The following is a 22,939-nucleotide window of genomic DNA, read 5'->3' as shown; positions in this document are numbered from 1 at the left end:
GTCACAGTCATGCAGCACGGCAACAGACTGTTTGTTTCAACTCATCCATGCTGACCAAGTTTCCCCAAACTAAACCAGAGCAGCTTGCCTGTGTTGGTCCATATCCCTCTAAACCATTCCTACTTGTGTACCTGTCTTTTAAATGTTGTACCTGCATCTACCACTTCCTGTGGCAGTTTATTCCACATATGTACCACTGTCTATATGAAAAAGTTGCCCCTCGGGTCCATTTTAAATCTTTTCCTTCTTACGTTAAAAATATGCTTCCTAGTTTTGAACTCCTGTAACTAAGGAAACAACACTTTGCCTATGCCTGTCATGATTTTATATATCCCAAAACGTCACCCCTTAACCTTCTGTACTCCAGTGAAAAAGTCCCAGCCTCTCCTTATAAATCAATCCTTCCAGTCCTAGGAAATAACTGGGAAACTACACTGAGGGTCACCAAGCCTCAGGCAAGGGGAGAGTTTGGGTAGCAGAGTCCACCAGTAACCTCAGCTGGTATGGGAATTGAGCCCATACACTTAAGACATGACTTAAAAAAAAAAATACCCCTCAAGCATTGAACTTTGAAATTATTTGTGTTCTCTTTCTTGCAGTTGGAGTCTTCTATTATATTTTGTTTCAATCCTCTAATGCTAGCTTCTGCGATTACAATAAGCTTTAGATACTGTAGTCCTTTAGTTGGTCAGTGTGCGCATGGAGCGAGATAGTGAAGCCAAGGATGGACAAAGAGTGACAAGCTCAGGTCTTGTATTCTGAAACATTGTCTCAGAGCTGTGTGTACACGCATTCCAGATTCTGAGGAGTTAAAGATTGTAGAATAATCCAGCAAGAGGGCCGAATGGCTTACATGGCTATTCTCACTGTTTGAAAGTGAACACACCGCGCTTCCCCCCCCCCCCCCCCCCCACACCACGCACAACCCCCACACGCACACCTCCCATAACACAGGATCCAGTGATTTAGTACTATCCACCCTTTCTTAGGCCTTGACTGTATATTAAACTGACCAATGAGGAATGGCTGGTTGCCTGAAAATAATTAAAAAGAGTAAGTCACAGGTAGATAGGATAGTGAAGAAAGTGTTTGGTATGCTTTCCTTTATTGGTCAGAGTATTGAGTACAGGAGTTGGGAGGACATGTTGCAGCTGTACAGGGCATTGGTTAGGCCACACTTGGAATATTGTGTGCAGTTCTGGTCTCCTTCCTATCTGAAAGATGTTGTGAAACTTGAAAGGGTTCAGAAAAGATTTACAAGGATGTTGCCAGTTTGGAGGATCTGAGCTACAGGGAGAGGCTGAACAGGCTGGGGCTGTTTTCCCTGGAGCGTCGGAGGCTGAGGGGTGACCTTATAGAGGTTTACAAAATTGAGGAGCATGGATAGGATAAATAGACAGTCTTTTCCCTGGGGTCAGGGAGTTCAAAACTAGAGGGCATAGGTTTAGAGTGAGAGGGGAAAGATATAAAAGAGACCTAAAGGGCAACTTTTTCACGCAGAGGATGGTGTGTGTATGGAATGAGCTGCCAGAGGATGTGGTGGAGGCTGGTACAATTGCAACATTTAAGAGACATTTGGATGGGTATATGAATAGGAAGGGTTTGGAGGGATATGGGCCGGGTGCAGGCAGGTGGGACTAGATTGGGTTGGGATATCTAGTCGGCATGGACGGGTTGGACCCCGAAGGGTCTGTTTCCATGCTGTACATCTCTATGACTCTAATAATAGAAGTGTCCCTGTTTAATGATGCATGAATTAAAAACTAAATTACATAAAGCCAAAGAAACATAGAGTTAAATAAGATTGTTTCTACTGTAATGTTGAGTACTCTAATTCTTGTGGGGTCTAAATATCGATTTTGCTAATGTTGATCTTACACTGTGCACCTCCTGCGCAGCCATAACCTTGTATGCCTCACTCTGTCTAAACATTTTATGATCTTTATTTCCTTGTTGCTATGATCTGCCTGTACTGCTCGCAAAACACAACTTTTCACTGTACTTGTGTAGATGTGACGACGATAAGTCAAATCAAGCTGCCTGAAGTGTGCCCATGAATACCTTTTTGCCTAATCTTTTGTAATAAACATTTTAATAAAGCAACCATTACTATGGGGAAATAAATACATTGTGCTAAATGCATTCCACAAATATTGAAAAGTATGTTGTTTGTTTGATGATGATGAATACAATTTCACTGAATATTCTGATCTATTTTAACATGCCATCTTTAAAAATATGCACAGATGTTTTTTACTTCAGGTCAGTGTTTATAATGTTTAGCCTTGGCTCGTGCAGCACCTTTGCTTCTGAGTCAGAAGATGTTGGCTTCACATCAAACTCTAGATACATGATAGCAGCATGTTGGCTGAGTACCACTGAGAATTAATTGCAGTATGGAGGGAGTGCAATGTTGTTGAGCGTGTCATCTGTTGGATAAAACTTTAAATCAAGGTGCAATATCCTCTCCCAAGTGAATACAACCTATTCTTTATTTAGAGAGCAGCAGTGGCTTTCATCCGATTGTTAAAAATCAGTGTATTTTCAACCATCATCGCTGTAATAGATTGATGTTTATTTTGGTGCTTTTTAGGACCTTGTCATGCACACATTAGTTCTGCATTTCCTATACGAAGGTGATTACACTTCAAAAATATTTCAAATAGAGTACTTCACAGTATCCTGAGGATGTAAAAGGGCCTGTGTAATTGAAAATTGTTATGTAATGTAATTTTTTTCAGTTTAAACTAAGAATTGTTCTTATTTGGCTTAGGTTTGTACAAGAGGTCTTAGTATTCAAATATTCACTGCTTTTGTTCCTCACCTCTGATTTTACTTTTTATTTTAATCACTTGAATTACCACACTGAATAATGAAAGGAGTGATTGAAGCACAAACATTTGAGATTTTCAGTGAAATAATTTTATTTTTTAAAATATGCATTAAATTCATTATAGGCATTTCCTAGTGATGATGATAGAGATGTAGCAATGGCAGTTAGTGGAGTGGAGTGGTAAGCTCCTCCAGTGAAATGTGGGAGATCGGGGAGAAATCGGATGTCCCTGCAACTATATGTCTGCAGGAGTGTGTCCATATCCCCTCAGACCACCTGCTTGGTGCGGCATCTTTGCTCACTGAAGAGCATACAGGAGACAAAGTTTTATCAATAGGAGTTTCAGGGATTTGGTCACACCAAAGCTTCAGTCAGACAGTTGGCAATGCGGGATTTCCCAGTGGCTACTCCGCCCTTAAACAAGTAAACTGTTTTGGTGGGAAGTGGCCTCCCAGGAGAAAGCAACAGCAGAAGCTAGATCAGTAGCACCACAATTGGCTCAGTTGTACAGGAGGGAGGGTCAAAGTATAGGTGAGCAAAAGTGATAGTAAACACCACACTTGGGGCACTGGTAGGTCTTTTTGTGGCTGCAAGTTAGACTTCAATGTGGTATATTGTCTCCCTGGTGCCTGTGTCAAAGATGTCCCTGAGTGGGCACAGGATATTCTGAAAGGGAAGGAAGAGTAGCCAGTGGTCGTGGTCCACATTAGTACTAATGAAATAGACAGGAAGAAAGATGAGGTTTTGCAGAGGGAATTTAGGGAGTTAGGTAGATAAGTAGGACCTCTGGATTGGTCTCAGAATTGCACCATGTGTCATGTGCTAGTGAGCCTGAAATAGGAAGATAATATAATTGAATATGTGGCTAACAAGTGGTGTAGGGAGGGCTTCAGATATCAGGATCATTTAAGATCTCTTCCAGGGCAGGATGGACCTCTCCAAGAAGGACGGTTGTACCTAAACTAATTATAACAGTATTAGGCAGGAACTGGAGATGTTAGATTGGGGACTGCTGTTTCAGGTTCAAGTCCCATCTGACGCGGGAGACTTTTAAAGGCCAGTTGATCATGACCAGCATGCTTCTGTGAGGATGGCTAGATTCAGAAACTCTAGATAACAACAGATATTGAAAGTTTAGTCAAAAAGAAAAAGGAAGCATACGTCAGGTTTAGGAAACTGAAATCAGACAAGGTCCTTGAGGAACTCGAAGGAAGCACGAAAGAACTTAAACGAGGAATTAGAAGCAGTAAGAGGCCATGAAATGTCCTTGTCAAGTACAGGTAGTTCTTGTATAAAGCATGTTTTGGCAGTGCGATTTGGCTATAACGTCGCTGAAGAATTAGGGCACAGTATTTTTGAGTGTGCTTACCTCTGTTCACAACAGCGCGATTCCAGCAGCGATCGTTTCATGTGTTTCGTTCTGCACGTGCACCGAAGTTTCTGTGCCATTCTACACATGTCGATGTCAGCTGCTTCACAGCATGAGAGAGGTACTATACATTGAGCAGCTTCATCCCTGTATTAACAATAGTTTTTCAATGTAATGTGTTAAATTTACTTTATTTGATAAATGATTTTATACATTTTATTCAGGCTGTGCTATACTTTGTGTTAGGCGTTTGGGTGATTTTTGAGAGATCGTGGGTGATATTTCTTGTTGGTATGCCCCTAACTCCCACTTTTCCTATAGGCCCCATTATATCTATTAAGCGAGGTTTTGCTGGAATGAAGCTATGGTGTTATTGGAGAACTATCTATAGGATTAAGGAGAAGCCTTGAGGCAATTTATATTAGGAGCAAGAGGGTAGCTAGAGAAAGGGTAGGTCCACTTGAGGGCAAAAGAAAGAATTTATGCATGGAGCCAGAGGAAGTGGGTGAGGTCTTCAATGAGTACTTTGCATTGGTATTCTCCAAGGAGGACATAGATGATGGTTAGATTAGGAGGGGTATGTTGATATTCCAGGGTATGTTGATATTAAAAAGGAAGTGGTGGTGTTTGTCTTGAAAAATATTAAGATAGGTAAGTCCCCAGGACCTGATGTGGGATCTCACAGGATACCGAAGGAGACAAGGGAAGAGATTGCTGGAGCTTTGACCAAGATCTTTGTGTCATCTTTAGCAAAAGATTTGTAGCTCGGGTGCTCGTTGTTGTGGTTCTGTTCGCTGAGCTAGGAATTTGTGTTGCAGACATTTCGCCCCCTGTCTAGGTGACATCCTCAGTGCTTGGGAGCCTCCTGTGAAGCACTTCTGTGATGTTTCCTCAGGTATTTATAGTGGTTTGTCTCTGCCGCTTCCGGTTGTCAGTTCCAGCTGTCCGCTGCAGTGGTCAGTATATTGGGTCCAGGTCAATGTGCTTATTGATTGAATCTGTGGATGAGTGCCATGCCTCTAGGAATTCCCTGGCTGTTCTCTGTTTGGCTTGTCCTATAATAGTGTTGTCCCAGTCGAATTCATGTTGCTTGTCAACTGTGTGTGTGGCTACAAAGGGAAGCTGGTCGTGGCTAGTTGGTGTTCATGGATACAGATCGTTAGCTGTCTTCCTGTTTGTCCTATGTAGTGTTTTGTGCAGTCCTTGCATGGGATTTTGTACACTACGTTGGTTTTGCTCATGCTGGGTATCGGGTCCTTTGTCCTGGTGAGTTGTTGTCTGAGCGTGGCTGTTGGTTTGTGTGCTGTTATGAGTCCTAGTGGTCGCAGTAGTCTGGCTGTCAGTTCAGAAATGTTCTTGATGTATGGTAACGTGACTAGTCCTCTGGATTGTGGTATGTCCTCATTCTGTTGTCATTCCCTTAGGCATCTGTTGATGAAATTGCAGGGGTATCCGTTTTTGGCTAATACATTGTAGAGGTGTTCTTCTTCCTCTTTTTGCAGTTCTGGTGTGCTGCAGTGTGTTGTGGCCCTTTTTTGAGCAGTGTCTTGATGCAACTTCTTCTGTGTGTGTTGAGGTGGTTGCTTTCAGGACTTGGTCTGTGTGTGTGGCTTTCCTGTATACCTTTTGTTGATAGGTTCCCCCGCCTTGTTGTCTGTTCTGTATGTCCAGCAGGTTGGCTATTGTTTCTCTGGCTAGGATTTTGTCGATAGAGGTGAACAGTGCCGTTACCATACATCAAGAACATTTCTAAACTGACAGCCAGACTACTACGACCACTAGGACTCATAACAGCACACAAACCAACAGCCACTCTCAGACAACAACTCACCAGGACAAAGGACCCGATACCCAGCATGAGCAAAACCAATGTAGTGTACAAATTCCCATACAAGGACTGCATAAAACACTACATAGGACAAACAGGAAGACAGCTAACATCCGTATCCATGAACACCAACTAGTCACGAAACGATACGTCCAGCTATCCTTAGTAGCCACACACGCGGATGACAAGCAGCATGAGTTCGACTGGGACAACACTACTATTATAGGACAAGCCAAACACAGAACAGCCAGGGAATTCCTAGAGGCATGGCATTCATCCACAGATTCTATCAACAAACACATTGACCTGGACCCAATATACCGGCCACTACAGCGGACAGCTGGAACTGACAACTGGAAGCGGCAGAGACAAACCACTATAAATGCTGGAGGAAAGATCACAGAAGCGCTTCACAGGAGGCTCCCAAGCACTGAGGATGTCACCTAGACAGGGGACGAAACGTTTGCAAGACAAATTCCCAGCTCGGCGAACAGAACCACAACACTTTTGGCTGGTCTTCATTCTTCTAGAACCTTGCCTTTAGCTAATGTTGTTCCTTTAAGAGGGGCATCAACAATAATCCAGGTTATTATAGGCCGGTGAGCCTGACATCAGCCGTAAGGTAATTATTGGAGAAGATTCTTCAGGATTTACTTGCATTTGGCAAAGAGTTAGAGATGGTCAGCATGGATCTGTGTGGGGGTGGTCTTGTCTGTCAAATTTAGTTTGTTTTTTTGAGGATATGCCAAAGATAATTGAGGGTAGGGCAGACAGTACTATCTCCATGGACTTTGATAAGGTCCCTTGTGATAGGCTGATGTAGAAAGTTGAGTCAGATGAGCTCAACAGTGAGTTGGTAAGTTTGATACAAAATTGGCTTGGTTGGATAAGATAGATGGTAGTCATGTTAGGGTATTTTTCCGACTGGAGATCTGTGACCAGTGCAGATCCCTGTGGAACACCACTAGTTACAATTGTCCATTTTGAGAAACTCCCTTCCACTACTACTACCTGGCTCCTGCTGCCCAGCCTGTTCTTTATCCATCTAGCTAGGACATCCTGGACCCCATGTAACTTCAGTTTCTGCAATAGCCTACTATGGGGAACTTTGTCAAATGCCTTACAGAAGTCCATGTATATGATAACTACAGCCCTTTCCTCATCAATCAACTTTGTCTCTTCCTCAAAGAATTCTATTAAGGTGGTAAGACATGATCTTCCCTGCACAAAACCATGTTGTCTATCACTGATAAGCCCATTTTTTTTTCCCAATGAGAATTGATCCTGTTCCTCAGTATCTTCTCCAGCAGCATTACTACCACTGACTGGCTCACTAGTCTATAATTACCTCGATTATCTCTGCTACCCTTCTTAAACAAGGGGACAACATTGGGACCTCCCCCACAATCAAGGCTGTTGCAAAGATACCTGTTAAGGCCCTAGCTATTTCTTCTCTCATTTCCCTCAGTAACCTGGGACAGATCCCATCTGGACCTGGAGACTTGTCCATCATATTACCTTTTCGAATACCCAATACTTCCTCACACCTTATGCGGACTTGACGTAGAGTAATCAAACATCTATCCCTAGCTTCAACATCCATGTCCCCCTCCTCGATGAATACAGATGCGAAGTACTCATTAAAAGTCTCATTCGTTTTCTCTGAATCCATGCATAACTTTCCTCCTTTTTCCATGGGTAGGCAAACCCTTTCTCTAGTTACCCTCTTGCTCCTTATACACGAATAAAAAGCATTTGGGATTTTCTTTAGCTCTGTTTGCTTAAGATATTTCATGACCTCTTTTAGCCCTCTTAATTCCTTGTTTCAGATTGGTCCTACTTTCCTGATATTCTTCCAAAGCTTCGTCTATTTTCAGTCACCTAGACCTTATGTATGCTTCCAGTAGAATATAGATCTATTGGAAAGTTGGATGGAGAAATGGCAGATGGAATTTAATCCAGACAAATTGGGGGGTGATGCATTTTTGCAGGTCAAATGCAAGAGGAAACTCTCTGCAGTAGATAGGACCCTAAAGAGCAGATATACAGAGGGATCATGGAATGCAAGTCCATAGTTCCCAGAAAGTGACAACACAAGTGGATAAGGGGGTAAAAATTCATATGGCACGCTTGCCTTCATTGGTCAGGGCATTGAGTATAAAAGTTGTAGTCACATTACAGCTGTATGAAATTTAGTCAATTCACATTTTGTGTTTTGTGTGTAGTTCTAGTTTCCACATTATAGAAAGGATGTGGAGACTTTGAAGAGGATGCTAAAGAGATTTATCAGATTGTTACCTGGAATGGAGTGTATTAACTATAAGGAGAGGTTAGGCAAACTTGGTTGCTTTTGCTAAAGTGTTTGAGAGATCACCTGAGAGAAGTATATAAAATTGAAGGGCATGGATAGCTGGTGTCTTTCTCCCAGGGTAAAAATATCAAATAATATGGGCATAAGTTTAAGGTGAGAGGGGGCAAGTTTAAAGGAGATCTGCAAGGCCAGTTTTTATGCAAAGAGTTGTGGGTGCCTGGATTCCTCATGGTAGGGGAGTCCAAAACTAGAGGGGATAGATTCAAGGTGAGGGGGGAACGATTTAAAATGCACCTAAGGGTCAACTTTTTCCATGCAGAGTGTCGTGTATGTATGGAATGAGCTGCCAGAAGAAGTGGTGGAGGCTGGTACAAGTACAACATTTAAATGACATCTGGATGGGTATATGAATAAGAAGGTTTAGAGGGATATGGACTAAGTGCTAGCAAAAGGGATCAGATTAATTCAGGATATCTGGTCGGTGTGGATGTGTTGGACCAAACAGTCTGTTTCAATGCTATACATCTCAATGACTCTATTAATACACTTCCATTTATACTCTTATCATCTTTTAGGTGAAATCTTAAAATTCATTCTGGATCTTTTTCCTTGAAAACAAACCCAAATATTGCAAATATATTTCAGTTGCTGGAACAGTATACTTTGCATGTTCATTTTTCACCTATTTGTAAATGATTTTCACAGCGATCTGTTAAGATTTCAGATGTGTTGGTGACTGAGTTGAATGTTAAATGAGCTCATCAGTTAATTGGTGTGTCAGCGTGGTTGTGTGAAAACCTGAGTCACTGTTTTCATGTTACAGTTTGGATTTTTTCCAGTAAAGCACGAATTGTTTCTTGGTGAGAAAAACTTGATCTAATGCTCAAATTATAGTCGTAAACATAGGAGAGAATAAATAAAGTCACCAGTGTAAACGACCCCGGAAATAATAATTTTGAATGTCCACCTCTTGCAGTGTCTTATTGTATGCGTAGAATGCTAACCCTGATTTGTGCTGCATTATATTCAGTTAGTTCAGATTAAAATTTGGCACTTATTATGCAGGAATGTAAAATTGAGACTGCAAGATTAGCTATGATCTTATTGAATGTCAGGTTTTAAGGGGCAATGGCTTATTCTTCCTCCAGTTTCTTTTATCTTTTAGCTTTGGTGTAGAATTCGAACTTTCAGGTGTTTTTCTCTTCCAAATGTGGTTAGATTTGGTGCTTGTACTGAAGTCACTGCACCTCTTGCTCCTAATGATCAAGAGTGTCTTCTCTTCCTTCACCTCCTTTTAAACATTTGTCTCTTTAACATAAACCACTGACTGATCAACTTAACCAAAATCGCAGCTGTTCGAAACTTGTAATTTTTGCAACAAGTGCCATATTTTTAAGCTCTGTTGCGAGTATTCTATTTTGTTTTCATTGACATAACGTCCTCTCCTTTTTTTTCCAGCTGGAAAAGTTGTGGTTTAGTTTGTCAGTGTTACTTGAAGCTCCTACTCTCAGGCTATCAGTCTTTTACACTGTATTTTGTAATTCCATGTTGAGGACCTAATTTTCACACTACTAGAGTTTTACCACCTACTTCTGCAAGAGCAAGCAAGATTCGGAAGGAAAAGCTCAAGAAAATAAACTTCTGTATAATAGAGCCATAGTCTCCAAGAACAACAGAATTGTTCGTACTGACAGGCTTTAGGTTACGTTTTTGGGTTAGGTAGATTTACCATTTATTTAGAGGAGCACCTGTTACTGTTTCTTGACCTGAAAATAGCAGCTGTGCAGAACACTGTTCTCTGACAGCAAGACCTATTATTGATCAGAATTCCTATGACCGCATTTTCTGTAAAATCCTACCCATTACCTTCCTCCAAAGGTGTTTTGACATACATTGCTGAAGATGCAACATTATACTTCTTGGACATGCAAGCTAGGTGCTAATTTCCGTTGATGACTGGCCATCTGTTTTCTTCTACGGGTCAGATTAGCCTCTTGCACCAACTCCGACAAACCTCCCAACTGCTCCAGAGGTGTGTAATAACATCCCTGAAGAATATATCTAGAATCATAAACAGTTAAAAGTTTGCATGTGATCAGAACAACTGTACCATTTATACAGGAGCAAGTGAGGACTGCAGATGCTGGAGATCAGAGTTGAGAGTGTCGTGCTGGAAAAGCACAGCAGGACATACAACACAGAGCAGGAGGAGAGTCAACGTTTTGAGCATAAGCTCTTCATCAGGAATTTTGATTCATTCTCATTGATCTCATTCCTGATAAAGGGCTTATGCCTGAATTGTCAATTCTCCTGTTCCTTGGATGCTGCATGAGCTGCTGTGCTTTTCCACCACCACACACTTGACACTACACGTTTTATATAGGCTCATCTACATAAGGTAGAAGTTTATAAAGTTGGGGTTGAATTAGAATGGATCAGCTGACCAGGTTCAGGAAGGTAGATTTTAAAAAAGTCGGTGGATTCTGGTTGATTTGATTTGACCTATTTAAATATAGTAGATGAGCTATATAGTGGATGTAAAGGCCAACATGAGCCACCTTGTGCAATATTTTCTTAATTAGATCACGAGCCATTTTGCTGTATCCAGTGTCTGAGTGCTCACATTCTGTTATTCCATTTGATTGAGAATATGTAAAGCTCAGGCTAAACTATTGAAATGAAATTCACTGTAAAAATAGATTGTTCTTAATTATTGCCAGAATGGTAACTATGGAATTGTAAGTATGAATGTAATCTTATTTGGTGTAGAACACAGTGTCACTTAAATGTGTTGCACTTATTCAGTGGAGCATCCTAGGGATAGTTGCAAATAATCTCAGGAATGAAGGTTGCAAATGGAATACCAGTTCAGTGATGATGCTAAATATCTTCTTGTGAATGTTAAACTTATGCTTTAAATCTAGTCAGTATGCAATTGGGTGATGAGATGGTTTTAAAATATTTTTTTAAATAAACAAACAATCTGGTCTAGCAACATTTTGCATAATAGCTGTTTATCATGTTTTTCTGTTTTTTAGATTATAACCTATCTGCACTAGAACACCTATTGTTTACCAAAGAGACCAAGTATTCTGCAAGTAAATCTCCTCAGGAAAAAGCAACACTCATCCCAGACAGAAGCTCAGTTTTATATGCTCAGGTACCATCACAATGCAACACCAGCAACTGGAAAACCAGACGACAACGTAGAAACACTCACTGCTATTCTTTGAGGGAAGCCAGGAAAACAGCACTTTCCACATCTGATTCTGAAACCAATTCAGATGACAAGAGTTCAGTCATGATCAGACAAAGACGACAGCAGACTTTGCAGCCTTTTGTAATCTGCAAGTCAAGAGAGGACTGTAATGCTTCCAAAGACAGTTTTCTGCCATCTTTAAAAGTTGGAGAAGTTGCTCAGCATGACTTAAGTTTAGAATGTGCTGCTGCTTTGCTGCAAGAAACAGATATGGAGTCCTCCATGTTGAATAAGTCGGAAAATACTCCATTTGATCTCTGTCGTGTTTTGTTGTCTCTATTAGAAAAAGTTTGCAAATTTGACATGGCCTTAAATCACAATCCAGCATTAACTGTGAACGTTGTTCCCACATTGACGGAATTTTTGGCAGGAATTGGAAACTGCTGCACTGCTGTATCTAATGCTGAGGAAGTTGCTGCAGGATGGACCCCAGAGCCTGCGGCCCTGGTACAAAGGATGCTTCTACGTACTGTCTTACATCTTTTATCAGTTGACATAAATTGCAGAGAAAATATACCAGACACACTAAGGAAAAATATTGCAGACTTGTTGAGGGTGACATTGAAGGTCAAGAACTGCATTGACAAATGTACAGATCCCTTTGTCCCACGACTGAAAATGACTTTCCAGTTCAATGAAGATTTTTCTTTCTCAAGGTCTTGTCACAAAATTCTGCTGGTGCCAGAGCTACTTGAAGTGATATTGCAAATTTTAATTTGTACCCTACAAACAGCGTCCTCCAATCCCCCCTCCTTCAGTCAGGCTATGGACCTTGTCCATGAGTTTACTCAGCATCATGGCTTTGAGTTGTTTGAAGGAATAGTGCTTCAGATGGAAAGATTGGTTGCCAAAGATGAACCCAAGTCTACTGAGGCAGCAGAGCATATCAAATCCTTAATTAGTAGTGTCATGAAAATAATTAACATTGTCAAGAAGGTAAAATCAGAACAACTCCATCAGTCTGTTTGTACACGCAAGCGGCACAGGCGATGTGTGTATTCTCACTTCATGCATCACCATAGAAATCTGTCTGGACTTCCAGTTGCAGCATTCAGAAATCAGCTGTCCAAAAATCCTTTTGAGATGACATTAGATGGTGAAATTTATTATCCTGATCGTTGTTGCTGTATTGCAGTGTGTGCCCACCAATGTCTGCACTTGCTTCAGAAAGTTTGCTTAAGTAGCACTTGTGTACAGATTTTATCAGGCATACGTGCTGTGGGGATTTGTTGTTGTATGGATCCAAGGTCTATCATTGGCCCTATGATTCATGCCATAAAGCTACAAACTTTAAAGAACTGTCAGCAGGATATCTTGAGTATTCTGAGTAAACTTATCCTTGAGCAGCTTGGGGGTGAGGAGGTTTCAGTAAAAATGAAACAAGTGAATTGTAACCTTTGTGCTGTTGATAGTAGCCAGATACCTGATGTTGCAGAAATTCTACATGGAGGTCTTATGAACATTAGTTCCTCAACCAGTCTTGTCAACCCTATTTACAGAGCAGATATTATTCTGCCAAGTGGAGGATCCAGGGAAATGTGGATGTGGGAAGCTTTGAAAGCCTACCAAGATCTTCTCTTCATTGATGATGCACAGCTGAGTTTGCAAGTTACTAGCCACATATGCCATCTAATACAAAAAGGCAATGCTGTCATTAAATGGCAACTTTACACTCATATCTTTAATACAGTGCTTCAAAGAGGAGTGGAGCTATCTCATCAAACACAGCAACTGGGAATAATGACAGCCTGTACTGAAGTATACAACAATCACAACAGATGTTTGTCTCCGGATGTCCTTCAGCTTCATCTGCACACATTGCCTTCACTCTTTAAGTCAAGGTGAGCAAGACATTATATCTCATACTTTTGTGTTTTGAAGTCACATTAGAGTTTCATTTTAATAACTAATTAGATGTTACAAAAATGAAAGGAGTAATTCAGTTATGAAGAAAGGTCACTGGGCTTGAAATATTAACTCTGCTTTCTCACCATGTATGCTGCCAGACCTGCTGAGTTTCCCCAAATGTTGTCAAGAAGTTTAGATTAGATTACAGTGTGGAAACAGGCCCTTCGGCCCAACAAGTCCACACCAACCCGCCGAAGCGCAACCCACCCATACCCCTACATTTACCCCTTACCTAACACTACGGGCAATTTAGCATGGCCAATTCACCTGACCAGCACATCTTTGGACTGTGGGAGGAAACCGGAGCACCCGGAGGAAACCCACGCAGACACGGGGAGAACGTGCAAACTCCACACAGTCAGTCGCCTGAGGCAGGAACTGAACCCGGGTCTCTGGCGCTGTGAGGCAGCAGTGCTAACCACTGTGCCACCGTGCTTGTTTGCAAGTTCATACGTGCGTTTTGAGGCCTTTCATTCACCTCATTTTGCCTGACTTTCTTGATTTGCTGTATCCGAATTTGCCTTTGCAGTTCTTTCTAATAAGTTGTGATGCACCCTGAGGCTTTTCAAGGCTTTCAACATATTTATCCACAGTATGAAACATTTTTACTTGAGCTAATGTTTAAAATTTGACCAATGTTTATTTACCCACTGCCACTCTGGAAGTTATAACAGCTTGACTTCAGTCTTTATAGGTCCAGCATTCTTCTTGATATAACAGTATGATTTACCAAATCTGAATGCAAAAGTCATTGATAAAAGTAACAACTTTTATCCAAACATTGGCCATTTGAATGGTGAGGCAAAGTTTATGTTGGATGCTATGTATGTCTTAGAATCAGTTTTATCTACTATAATTTAAAACTGTTGTGTAATGAGATTGCAAATGCTGGAAACTAAGTTAGTTGGAAAATACTGATACGAGTGAATATACGGAAAAGAAAAAAGTAGATAACATTTCAAGGTTAGAGTGCGCCTTGGATTTTTACCATAACTTGACCATAACATTGTCGGAGTTTATTACTAATTTCACAACACTTTCTATTGTCCTTGAGTTCAGTGCAGTTGAATTAGTGAAAGGCTACATGAGATATACCTTCTTCTTTCTTTGATATATCCGGTATGTAGAAAATCTCAATTTTATCTCTCTAACTCAGATGCAGCCGCCAATGGGACATGCAACTCACTTGATGTGTAGAGTTTAAATTGAATGGCTTTGGCTGTTCCTGGAAACGTATTATTTTCGGCCAGTTTTTCTTTAGTGAAAGGAAAGGGAGATTCCATTCAGATCTCCCTCAGAAATGTGGAGGTGTGCTTCCATTCTAAATTTAAAGGTCCAGACAACTACTAAGGAAAAATATAATCAGTCATATTAGAATGCTAGGTGGTTTGGGTGACAGATTGGTTATTGGGTAAGGTGCTCAATAAGTCGGGTGGTGAGTGGGTGGGGTGCCAACTGGAGTGGAAGGAGAGTCCAATAAACTGGGGTGTCAGCTGGGGTGCGTGAGTGCAATGTATAAGGTATCACGTAGATTGGGGGGCTGGGGAAATTGGGTTGTCGGTTGGGAACTGAAAATGTGTTGCTGGAAAAGCGCAACAGGTCAGGCAGCATCCAAGGAGCAGGAGAATCAACGTTTCTGGCATGAGCCCTTCTTCAGGAATCAATCAACCTGCTGCGCTTTTCCAGCAACACATTTTCAGCTCTGATCTCCAGCATCTGCAGTCCTCACTTTCTCCTTGTGGGTTGGGAAGTTGGGTTGGACCTGGTGACAGTGGCATTGTTTGGAGAGTGAGGTTCAGGGTTCAGGTTGGAGCTGGCAATGGCAGGAAGAGGAATGAGATATTTAGTTGAAGCAGGAGTGTGAATGGGGTCCCCTGAGGGCTGAGTGAGATATATAGAATCTGTCGAATAGTTACTTAGGTGTCAGACTATGTATGTAATAGTGACTGATCATATTGAATGGCGGTGCAGGCTCGAAGGGCAGAATGGCCTACTCCTGCATCTATTGTCTATTGTCTATTGACTGTTTTACTTAATTTCATAGCCATCTGAAGTCTTCAATGTAAAAAAAAATGATGGTTGCATTCTTGTGCAACCCCACATTATAGAAAAATCACACTTTAGAAACAGCACTTTGTATTGGCAATGTGATCGTATTACAGCCAACACAAGTTTTAAAAGGTTGTGCATCAGAATCAGTGTCCCCAATTCGTCAGTCGGCAAATTTGCGTTAATGAAATGAGCGTTATAGCAGAATGAGCTGCAGAGACTTTTGTAAAGTTCCAGGCATGGTGGTATTGCTTAGAAAATTCAATTTCCCAGCCATCCCTTTGGAATGTGCTGATGGGAATTTAGCAGGGTTGCCATTTACACCTCTGATATACAAAAAAACAACTATTTTTTAATCAACCTATTCAGAGATGTTATTACACACATCTGGAATGGATAGGACTTGAACCCAGGCATCATGTCTTGGCAGTAGGGATGCTTCCACTGTACCACAAGCCCTCTACGCTTGTAGAATGACTGTCTGACCAGTGGAAGATCTTCCCCTTTGTTAAAACATCTCATTCCATACAAAAACGTTTAAAAATTTCTCAACACCAGTTTTTGTCAAACAGATTTATTTGGAAGTACTAGCTTTTGGAGTGCCCCTCCTTCATTAGGTAGCTGTGGAGCAGGATCATAAGAGACAGAATTTATAGCAAAAGATCTGTCATGCAACTGAAATGATATATTGAACAAACCTAGATTGCTGTTAACTCTTTTTCATCTTTTAGAATGGGTTGCAGATTTCAGTTCGGAATTTCTTTCCAGTCACATTCTTGAGATAACTTAAGGTTTTATTAAAAAAAGACATTTCCGCTCAGACAGCACATTAAGGGTATGAGGTTAAAGTCTGACTGTATCCCAATTATGAGCCAGGCTGATTCTATTTCCAAAGTAGGAATTCATAAAATGTTACATGGATTGACTGCTTACATTGACTGCCTGCAGATTGTGTGCTTTTTGAATAAAATAGAATGTGCCTGCAATTATAATTCTGCAAATGCAAAATCACCCCATAGACTTATGCTTGTGTGCGTGCATGTGAGGGAAAGAGTGTGTGTGTGTTTTTTTTTTGCATGTGCATGCGCATGCTTGGTAGAGTGGTTGCATGAGTTTGACAGTATAAGTCTGTGAGAGGATGTGTGCATGGGTGAATGTGTGGGGGATCTATGGATGTGTGTGTGTGAGAGAGAGTGTATTTAGGACTGTGTGAGTATGTGTGCTTGTGCCCGTGAGAGAGAGTTGATAGTGTAGTGGGGTCACCTGTAGTGTGACATGAACCCAGGTACCAGGTTGGGGCTATCCTCCTCGTACTGAACTTGACGATCAGACTCTGCTCAGCCACTCTGTTGTTGCGTATCCCGAAGTCTGCCTTGGAGGATGGTCACTCGAAGGTCTGAGGCTGAATGTCCCTGACTGGAAGGGAATGTTCTTGTCTGGCGATTGTGTGGTGTCCATTCATCCATTGTTGTAGCATCTGCTTGGTCTTAACAATGTACCAAGCCTTGGGGCGTCCTTGCCTGCAGCATACGAGATACCCAACATTGGCCAAGTCACATGAGTACCTGCTGCATACATGGTGGGTGAAAACGTTATCACCACTGGGAAATTGATTGCTAACTTATCGGGCCACACCCTCCAACCAAAAGAGATTGAAGTTCTCAGTCAAGGGCTCAATTTCTGCCACACCACAAAAATGGATCCCATTGGTCTTACAACAGACACTGAAGAATTCACCAGACACATGAGACTCTGGGAATTTTTCCAAGATGTCTGCAAAGATCCCAGTGAGACAACTGATTAACTGGAACAGTCGTCAGAGATATCCATAGAGGAGCAACCAATGAAGGAGTTGATTTGGACCCCTCTGGAGAACTGCTGGTCCCGGGTTTGACACGTATGCTCAAACAGTCAGGAAATGCGTAAATGCCTGATTATCAGCCGCATCCACAAGGTAGAGCAAAACATCACCAGATCATAATACAGTGCCATCCATGCTCAAAACTAATTGCAACATTGTCCTCAAACCAGCAAATAAAGGAGGTGCCATTGTCGTTCAGAATAGAACTGACTACTGCAAGGAAGTGTACCGACAACTGAACAACCAGGAGCACTACAGAAGACTACTGTCTGATCAGACCAAAGAATACACCTGTGAACTAAACTGATTTGATTAAGTCTTTTGATCCAGTCCTACAGAGTTCCCTACACACACTCATCCCACGTACTTCTCGTGTAGGGATGCTTTCTACTGCTTTCCGAAGTTGCACAAAACCAACATACTGCGTCGTCCCATTGTGCCGTTCAACAGGGCCCTGTGTGAGAACCCCTCTGGCTATGTCGAGGGCATCTTGAAACCCATTGTACAGGAGACCCCCAGCTTCTGTCGCGACACTACAGATTTCTTACAGAAACTCTGCTCCAACAGACTAGTTGAACGGAGAACATTCCTTGCCACAATGGATGTTTCAGCACTCTACACCAGCATACCCCACGATACATCACTGCAACAGCCTCAGTACTCAATACCAACAACTTCCAATCTCTGGGCTCCATGGTACAACTCTTGCGCTTCATCCTCGACCAAAACATTTTCACCTTTTTGACAGCCAATTCTTCATCAGGAAGCATGGAACAGCCATGGGGACCATATTTGCACCCCAATATGCCAACATTTTCATGCACAAGTTTAACAAGACTTCTTTGCTGCACAGGACCTCCAATCAGCACTATACAACAGATATATTGACAGCATTCTCTTCCTGTGGATTCATGACAAGGAGTCACTGGAATGACTACACAGTGATATCAACAAGTTTCATCCCACTATCAAACTTATCATGAACTATGTTTTAGTATCGGTGTCATTCTTGGACATGGATCTCTGTCAAGGACAGGCACTTCAGTACTCTACTGCAACTCTACTGTAAACCCACAGCTGACATCACGATGCAGCAGTTTTCTAGCTTGCACCCTAAACGTATTAAAACAGCTATCCCCAATGGACAAGCCCTACGCATACATGGGAATTGTTCAGATTAGGAGGAATCTGAAGGTGCAGAAGGATGTCCTCATAAGACCAGGATATGATGCTCAACTTATCGATTGCCAGTTCTGATGTGCTACAGCGAGAAACCATAATGATTTCCCCAGAAGACAGACGTGGGATGCAACTAATAGGGTACCCTTCGTTGTCTAGTGCTTCCCAGGAGTGGAGGAACAGTGCCATATTCTTCATAGCCTGCAACGCATTAGTGATGAGGATGAGTACCTCACCAAGACCTTTATTATGCCTCCATTTCTTGTCTTTAAACAACTGCCGAAACTTAAACCGACCATTGTTTGCAGCAAACTACCCAACCCTCAGGACAACATCGACCACAACATTTGTATACCCCTGTCATGGCAACCACTGCAAGATGTGTCAGTGTCAACAAGGATGCCACCATTACACGTGGAGACACTACCCACCATATACACGGCAGGTACTCATGTGACCTGGCCTATGTTGTCTTACCTCGTATGCTGCAGGCAAGGATGCTCTGAGGTATAGTACATTGGCGAGACCAAGCAGATGCCACGACAACAGATGAACGGACACCTTGCAGCAATCGACTGACAGGGGTGTTTCCTCCCAGTCGGGGAACACTTCAGCGGTCAGAGACATTTGGCCTCTGATCTTCAGGTGACCATTCACTAAGGTGGACTTTGGGGTACAGAACAATGCAGAGTGGCCGAACAGAGGCTGATAGCCAAGTCCGGTACCCATGAAGATGGCCTTGACCTGGACCTTGGGTTCATGTCACGTTATAGGTGACCCCACTGCACTATACACTCTCTCTCACGTGCACATACGTTCCTACATGCACTTTCTCTCATGCAGACTGTCTGTCATACATATGCCCCCTCAGATGCGCACACCCACCTTCTTCCCCCCATTCTCATCCAGGCACACACCCTCTCACAGGCTTATACTCCGTCACAGTTACACATACACTCTACCAAGCATGCACATATGCAAGCACGCTCTCACACGTGCACACTCATATGCATGCATTCACGCTTTCTCTCTCCCCCCTCACATGCATGCACATACGTGTACAGCTATGGGGTGAATTTGTATTTGCAGAATTGTAATTGAAGATAAATTCTAGTTTGTTCAAAAAGCACACAATCTGCAAGCAGTCAATCCTTAATATTTTTAAAATTCCTACTTTGGCAGTAGAACCAGTTTGGCTCAAGATTGGGATACAGACAGACTCTAAGTTCACACCTTTAATGCATTGTCTGAACTGAGATGTCACTTTTTTTTATAAAACCTTAAGTTATCTTGAGAATGTGACTGAAAAGAAGTTCTGGAATTTACATATTAATGAACCAAACCCTGCAACCCATTCTAAAGGATGAAAGACATAACAGCGATCTAGGTTTGTTCAATATATCATTTCACTTGCGTGACACTGAGATCTTTTGCTATAAATTCTGTGTCTTATGATCCTGGTCCACAGCTACCTGATGAAGGAACAGTGCTCTGAAAGCTAGTACCTCCAAATAAGCTGGTTGCACTATAACCTGGTGTTGTGTGATTTTTAACTTTGTCCACCCCAGTCCAACACCGTCACCTCCACATCATGGCATACAAAGAAGAGCAGTGGTTTGTTGAGGTCTAAACCAGAGATGATCACTCTGTTTATTCTACTGATGCCTGAAATCAAATTATGCTATTCATTTTATTAAACTTCATTTGACAGTAAAGATAAATTATTGAAGTGACAGCATAAATCAAATATTCAAACAGGAATTGTATTTTGACTGAACTTCCCCTGTTTCGGTAAACTGCAGGCTGCTTTTTCTCTTTTCAGATGGTGTGGAACCTCCATTAATTTCTAGCCCTTTCTGTTCTTAAATGCAATATGACATATTGAATTATTTTCCTTTTAGAAAAGCTTGTTTGTATAAAGAAAATGTGTGCTTGTTTTCCACAGGGTAGTCAGAGGCCTCTTTTTGAGCTGCAATGGATTAAATCAAATGACCGAGCTAATATATCTAGACTCCGTTCGATCCTATGCACTGAACATATTTGAAACCTTAATCCTGTGCCTTGGGGATCAACAGCTAGATGCAGGAATGCCAGGTGAAGAAACTAATGCAGAGGACTCTGTTTTGGATCCCGGAAGCACTCCAAGTAGCCAATGTGCTGCACAGCATAAAAGTGAGATGCCACAAACTTTAAGCAAGTTTTATGCTGTGCTCAAAGAAGCATACCCCAAAAAGAAGAAAGATCAAATCATTGACATCAACTTAAACGTAATAAACTTGTTTCTTTGTGTTGCATTCCTGTGCATTAGTCAAGAGCCTGAATCTGATCATGAGTCTGCCAATGATTCTGAAGATACCTCAGGCTACGATAGCACAGCCAATGAGCCTCTGAGCAACATGCTTCCTCATTTGTCACCGGATAATGTTGTTTTGCCTTCGAAAGAGCGGATCAGGCAAGTAGCAGATGTGTGGTCTTCATGTCGTTGTATCTACCTGAAAAGTATAGCATTCCAGAAACAATTCCATAAACTTGGTGGCCTGGGGGTCTGTCGTCGACTGATGACAATGATCATTCAACAGATCTCTAGCTCAAGGAAAGATAACGTAAAAGCAAATCAAGTTAATATGTCTACTCTGTGTGAAAATCAAAAGGAATCGGAAATTGACACACATTCACCATCAAGTCTGGTGGCCAAAAAAGAATTGTCAGATATCAGCAGTTGTGAGAAGTCCGCTAAACCAGAGTCTGAACTTGTTCAGAAAACAACATTTGGAGACCAACTGGATGCACAGAGTTTTGCTGTTGGAGATAATATTCCAAAAGATCGGAATGTTGTGGAACAGGAACATTGTACAACAGAGGAGAAATGGGAACTCCATAGTATCAGGCTTCTGGAAGCTTTATTAACCATCTGTCTACACCATTCTTGGGAAACTGACTTTGACTCTGCTCCACAGGTATGTTTGGTAGTGCTAATGTTTCTCATGTTAACTTGAAGCATGTAAATCAGTGAATAAGGATCATTGGACTCTATGTTAACCCTGTTTTCTCTCCATAGATGCTGCTAGATGTGCTGGGCTTCCCCCGCAATTTCTCTTTTTGTATCTAATTCAGTGAGACGGGATTTGGGTTCGTAATCCCAATGTCCCAGGAATTAGAAACTCAGCATCAAGTATAGTGACTGTAATAACTCAGGAAGCCCAATTGGAAAGGAATAGCATTGACTGCTGAGCACCAAAGTAGATTGCACATGGCATTCATAGGATAGTACCAGCCCAGCACCGAATTCTGCAGATTTATCCCTGGGTCTGTTCCATTCTTTTCATATCTGAAAGTTTTGTTTTTAACTGTCAACTGCCATAAGTAAAACACCTGTGCAGCCAATTGGATATTTACATGCAAAGCCCATTGCAGGCAATGCAAACCATTTGGGTCTGCTTTATAAAGAAAGTTACACAGAAGCAATTCCCTGAATAGTGTACATATAACACTTATAAATCAATCAGCTCAGAGATGTTATTTCACATCTTAGCAGATGGGACTTGAATCTGGACCACCTTGCCTCAGGCATAGAAATACTACCATTCCCTCACAAGAGCCATTGCACATCTTATGTGCACCACTCCTGAAGAAGATATTCAGAGATGTTATGACGCAACTCTGGCGCAGGTGTGACTTGAACCTAGGCTTCCTGGCTCAGAGATGGGGACACTACCACTGTACCACACAAGTCCTAACTCTGGGTCTGCTTTACAGATTTTCTTTTCAATAAACCTATTCCCACATGCTGTTACACACCTGAAGCAGGTGAGACTTGAACCCAGGCCTCCTGGTACAGATGTAGGGACATGACCACTGCCACAAGAAACCTTTGGGTCTGCTTTATTTATGTATTTATATGCAACCTGTTCAGAGATCTTATACAATTCTGGAGCAGGTAGGACTTAAATTCAGCTATCCTGGCTCAGAGGTAGACACACTGCCACTGCATCACAAGAACCCAAGGGTGTGCTTTACTTTTGTTTTTTCTGATTTTATTTTCTATTTTTGAATCAGCCTGTTAAAACATGTATTACACACCTCCTGAGCAGGTGAGACTTGAACCTTGCCCTCCACAGGGATACGAGCCCTGTGCCACAAGAACCCTATTCTAGGTCTGCTTTTTTAAAAATCAACCTCATCAGAGATGTTATGACAACCTCTAGAGCAGGTGACATTTGAATGCAAGCTTCCTAGCTCAGAGATAGGGACACTGTTACTACATCAAAGACCTTAACTGGATGTTGTTTTTTAAATCAACCTGTTCGGGGTGGTTACGACACACCTAGAGTAGATGGGACTT

General features: G+C 41.8%; 1 protein-coding gene across 3 annotated transcripts in view; it reads left to right on the top strand.

The window, feature by feature from the left end:
• The window catches only part of lyst (lysosomal trafficking regulator), a 369,211-nt gene that overhangs the window by 131,965 nt on the left and 214,307 nt on the right, over nt 1–22,939 (top strand). For all 3 annotated transcript variants that reach the window (XM_072559529.1, XM_072559520.1, XM_072559538.1), the window contains 2 exons: nt 11,380–13,441; nt 20,543–21,554. In XM_072559529.1, coding sequence (XP_072415630.1) covers nt 11,380–13,441; nt 20,543–21,554 — 3,074 coding nt within the window. The remainder of the gene's footprint in view (nt 1–11,379; nt 13,442–20,542; nt 21,555–22,939) is intronic.

This window comes from Chiloscyllium punctatum, chromosome 3 (genome assembly GCF_047496795.1).
Source record: "Chiloscyllium punctatum isolate Juve2018m chromosome 3, sChiPun1.3, whole genome shotgun sequence".
Classification (NCBI taxonomy): domain Eukaryota; kingdom Metazoa; phylum Chordata; class Chondrichthyes; order Orectolobiformes; family Hemiscylliidae; genus Chiloscyllium; species Chiloscyllium punctatum.
This window is presented reverse-complemented; position numbering and strand designations above follow the sequence as displayed.